Source organism: Neolamprologus multifasciatus, chromosome 22, assembly GCF_963576455.1.
Source record: "Neolamprologus multifasciatus chromosome 22, fNeoMul1.2, whole genome shotgun sequence".
NCBI lineage: Eukaryota > Metazoa > Chordata > Actinopteri > Cichliformes > Cichlidae > Neolamprologus > Neolamprologus multifasciatus.
The window spans coordinates 34,284,817-34,289,765 of record NC_140459.1 but is presented as its reverse complement, the minus strand read 5'-3'; the positions used below and the strand labels follow the sequence as shown (position 1 = coordinate 34,289,765).

Here is a 4,949-nt window from a genome sequence, read left to right as displayed (position 1 = left end):
TGGAGAGTTTCACAGTGAATTATCCAGTGGAGGATTTTTCTTCTTCTTTGAAGCTTTGAAATGTGAACATTGTTCTGCTGCAGTCAAAAGACTTTACCATGAAGATCGTCAGTGTGGATCAGTATAATATCAGCCTGATGGCTGCAGTTTAGTGTGAGCACAACTTTCACATCATATTCATCTCAGCACAACTAAAACATGCTGACTGACCTCAGAGTTTCAAGTCCACATCCTGGACTCTCCAGGAAACAACACAGATGCTTCACTCCTGAATCCTTCAGGTTGTCGTTGGAGCTCAGGTCCAGCTGTCTCAGATGGGAGGGGTTGGACTTCAGTGCTGCTGCCAGATAATCACAGCTGATCTCTGACAAACCACAGTCCATCAATCTGTATAAAGAATGAAATATGTAAGTTTATTAGACAAAGTGCTTGAAATCATTCAGTGTTTCATCATCTGTTCAGAGCTGAAGAAGGTTCAGAATGTAGAAGTTTAGAAAATGGAAACTCCAAACAGCTGAAGCCAACAGGAAGCAGCTTCAAACAAACACAACAAGAGAAAAAACTCTGAATGTTTCACATTAAAGTCGTACATTTCTCATAAAAACAGGACAAAGACTTGAAAAAGTCGTGTTTTTCCTTCCAGGAACCACAAGGCTTCACTTTTAAAGGTGAAGTGTGAAAGAAATGGACATATTTGAAGTCCAACACCTTTTTCCAGTCACATTATTAAAGTAGACAAACTACAAGCTCATTTTCATTCCAACAAGTCATCTTCTGACCTGGACTAACAACACTGGTCTCTATGTGCAGCTGGCTGTGAGACCAGTGCTCAGGGAGCGTCTACAAAGTGCAACACTGAAAGAACATCACACACTCATTTGCTTCCATCATCCAACCTGAAGAGGAAACAGAGACGGCTCCCCTTCAAAGTAAAAGCTGCTCCTTTTGGACACAGTATCAAAGAAAGTCTACAGTATAACATAGAAAAGACAGAACAAAGTTTGGGTTGTTTTTAAATTGTGCAGAAATGAAACTACACTAAGCTCAATTATGTGACAGACATTTCATCCCATGTCAGTTTGGCCTCATCCTGGGCCGGATTATCCAGCACACACTCTGACCACAGGCCCAGGGGCCACGCACAGCTGGGCTCCATCCAAGAGACAGGAAACAAACCAACACAATAAGAAAAAGCACCATGTGATCTTCTTACATCTTCAAGACAAACATAGTAAAAACATGAGCATATTTGTTTCCTGATAAAATGATGTGACAGGTAGAACAGAGTAAAGTGGTGGTGTTACAGCCTTTCTCCCCTCTGCTGCCGAGGCTGTTAGTCTCTCCCAAACTCAGCTACAGGACTTCCACATGAATGGAAGCAGCAGAAGTGGCTTTACAAATGAAAGAGGAAGAGGAGAAGAAGAGGAGGGGGAGGCCACCCTGACCATCACTCCAGCTGAAAACATCACACTTCCATTAAAGTTGGTGAGAAAATGTTGAGCAGGATGAGCTGCTGGCTAATCTGGAGGCTGTAGCAGCAGCTCACAGTCACCGTGGATTTCCACTCATGAAAAAGCTCTGGCTGCTTCATTTCTCATCTCATATCAGAGACTTTAAAGCTTCACTGAAGCTGTACTGTGATGCTTCGATATTCCAGTGAGGCCTCCATAATGATTTCAGCTGTTCTGTACACACACTGTGTGCCTTGTATGGCTCAAAGTCTCTGCAGCCTGTTTTTATCTGCTATCATCAGATCTTCATCATCCTCATTCACATCCCTCACACACTCTACAGCCTCATCAGCACTGACTTCATCTTCACTGACTGATGGAGCACAACATGAACCTGTGGAGGCTGAAACACTGTCCTGTCAAACATCTCCCCGTCACCACTCCACTGCTGTCAGCCTTTAAATGAACCCTGCTCAAGTCTGTCACTTCTGTTTGGAGCCAAAAGGAAAAACTGTTGTTCAGTCGTTTGGAAAGACAACATTTCTGAAAGCACTCAAACTTCTTCACATTTGTCTTCAGACACATCCTGAACATTTAGGAACTAAAGAAAGTTTCAAACATCAATCAAAGACCTGAAATATAGAAAAACAACAACAGCCACAGTCAGTGAACTCACCTCAGAGTCTCCAGTCGACAGTTTGGACTCTCCAGTCCAGCACACAGAAGCTTCACACCTGAATCCTGCAGGTTGTTCCAGGTCAAGTCCAGCTCTGTCAGATGGGAGGGGTTGGACTTCAGAGCTGAGGCCACAACTTCACAGTCACTCTCTGAGAGTCCACACAGAGTCAGTCTGTGATAATAGAAAATATAAAATGTGTTATTATAAAAGCAGAAAATCTGCATTATAAACACAGACTGAATGTATATGAAGACAAAACAGAGTGAGGTCATAATCTGATGAATCTGCTCTTCACATCTGTGCTTCAGCTCCTCTTACTGTGTTTGACATGACACAACGATTGAGTCTCTCTCAGACCTGCAGACTTTTAATGAGAATCTTTGTTTGGCTTTAATCTGCAGATGAAGGAGGAAGATGGTGTCACATTTAGGCTTCCATAATGTCCACAGTCTGTCACTGAGATCTGATCCAGAGTCAGAGTGAAGACACACATTTGGACTGTTTCCTGTTTTGAATCCAGAACATTTTGAATGAGTTCAGCTCAGTGAAGAGTTCCAGCTGGAAAGATGATCTCTGTTTGCTACCTGCTGTCAGGTACGACTGTTCAGGTCCACAAGCAGGAAAAACCTGCTGACTGTTACCAAACGGAGCAGAAATCTCATCACTGGACAATAATGATGAATGAACTCAGAGCTGCTGATATCAGATCTTATTTCAGGAACTAAACACAGAAATGATTGGCTCATTTTAGCTTTCTGAGCCATTATCTGCTGGTGTGTCGCTAGTTGGCAGAAAATGATTTGTATTCCTGTTCAGGGCTTCAGTGTTTATGAGTCCAGATCCAGGTGACAGCAAGTCAAAATGATGTCACCTGTCTGTGTCCAGCAGCAGCCTGTATTCACTTTGAATATTGTTATCACCTGACATGGATCAGTTTGTCTTTGATTGGTTTGTAAATGTCACTGTTTCCATTGGACCTGAGTGACGGTACAAAGACAGAGAGGGAGAGAAAGGAGAGAGAGGATGGAGACAGCAAAGAGAGAGCAAACACACACAGGTGAGAGTGGACAGGTGACCAAGGTCAGCAACCAATCAGAGAGCTTCTGTTTGAGCCACAGTCACTGATGATGACTGCACATAACCATCAGTGTGTTACTCTGATATCAAATATGGATCCTGCTCTTATAATAATGATCATCAGATGATATTATTGTTATTTTGTAGCTGAATACGATGTTTGTGTGATTATCAGTGAAAGCAGCAGTGAGGAGGATGGAGAGAGAGAGAGGATTAACAGGATTTTTCATGGATTTCATGGATGATTTGAGTGATTTCCAGCAGGACACTTAAACATGTCAGTGGACGTCCTGAAGAACATATTCACTGATATGAAACGTGTCATTGAACAGGATTAATATCAGTGGAAACATGGTGGAAACAGCTGTGACTGCATGGATGTGACACACTTCAAATCTGTTCTCCACTCTTGGATTTGGGATCCATGGAGCTGCTGCTGAGTCTGTACGATAAAGGATGGTGTGGAAGGTTGCAGCGTACGGACACAAACACTTTGTGGTTACAATCTGATTTTATTTTCAACATTAAACTACTAACCTACACTGATCAATGATGTTAATGATCACATCTGGACTCACCGAGCCTTTCTGCAGTTCCTCACAGCTGGAATCAGTCTCTGTAGTCCCTGCACTGATGTGTTGTACTTCCACAGGTCCAACTCATCCAGAACCTCCTCTGACATCTGCAGCATGAAGGCCAGAGCTGAGCACTGGATCTCAGAGAGTTTCTTCTCTGATCTGTTCTCTGACTTCAGGAACTCTTGGATCTCCTGATGTACTGAGAGGTCGTTCATCTCCATCAGACAGTGGAAGATGTTGATGCTTCTGTCAGGAGAGATTTCATCACTGTTCATCTTCTTCAGGTTGTTGATGACTGGATGGTTGATGGACTGATGGACTGATGGTCTGGATGGTTCCTGGACCGTTCTCTGTCTGAACCAGCAGACCTACTAAGAGTCTCTGGTTGGACTCCAGACAGAGGCCATGAAGGAAGCGAACAAAAAGGTCCAGGTGGCCATTTTTACTCTGGAGGGATTTCTCCATGATTTTAGCCAAAAAGGCATCCATTGATGGGAAGCTATAAGACTTGAACTTGTTCTTAAAAAAAGATCTGCTTTTGTATTCGTCTTGGAAATTCCCTATAAAACCTTCTACCACCTCTGTCTTCCTGTTGGTGTGACAGTGGAACATGTAGACTGCAGCCAGAAACTCCTGAATGCTCAGATGAACAAAGCAGTAGACTGGTTTCTGGAAGATCACACACTCTCTTTTGAAGATCTCTGTACAAACTCCAGTTGAAGCACCCGTGGATCCATGTTTGACCATTCTACCACTCTGAGCTCTGCTTTTTAATCATTTTATTATTATCATCATTCATTTATTCATTCTTTGGAGGGGGGCTATTTCCTAATGCCGCCCTAATAAGGTGATGTTCAAGGGGAAATAGAACAGAAACTCTTTCAGTGTTGTTCATTAATAAATTAACAGATAAACTGTGAAGAAGAAAAAAACTGAGATTTAAAGGAGAGAGTGAGAAACTTGATCATCCATCCTCATAATACATGTTTATGAGTATCTGCTGTGACCATACTGCAGTAATAACTACAAGTCTACATTTCTGTGACTGTTGATCAATCACAGCAGGAATCTGAGCTCATCTCTGCACACAGAGCAGCTTCAGCTCTGGGATAAACTGCTCGCTTCACGTCCTTCTCAGCTCACAGACACTCATCCTGATATTTT

At 42.7% G+C, this 4,949-nt stretch overlaps 1 protein-coding gene across 1 annotated transcript; it reads right to left on the bottom strand.

Moving 5' to 3' along the window:
• Nucleotides 1–2,123: 2,123 nt before the first annotated feature.
• On the bottom strand, nucleotides 2,124–4,111 carry LOC146493874 (ribonuclease inhibitor). The gene is made up of 2 exons (XM_085149738.1): nucleotides 3,786–4,111; nucleotides 2,124–2,301 (listed from the first exon to the last, which is right to left on the bottom strand). Exons 1-2 carry the CDS (start codon nucleotides 4,058–4,060, stop codon nucleotides 2,124–2,126), a joined length of 453 nt encoding a protein of 150 aa, XP_085005864.1. The 5' UTR covers nucleotides 4,061–4,111.
• Between the last annotated feature and the right edge of the window lie 838 nt (nucleotides 4,112–4,949).

Coding starts and splice junctions, on each gene's coding strand:
- LOC146493874 (XM_085149738.1), bottom strand. CDS start 4,060: ATGAACAGTGATGAAATCTCTCCTGACAGAAGCATCAACATCTTCCAC. Junction 2,302..3,785: donor AGGAACTGCAGAAAGGCTCG/GTGAGTCCAGAT, acceptor CTATTATCACAG/ACTGACTCTGTGTGGACTCT.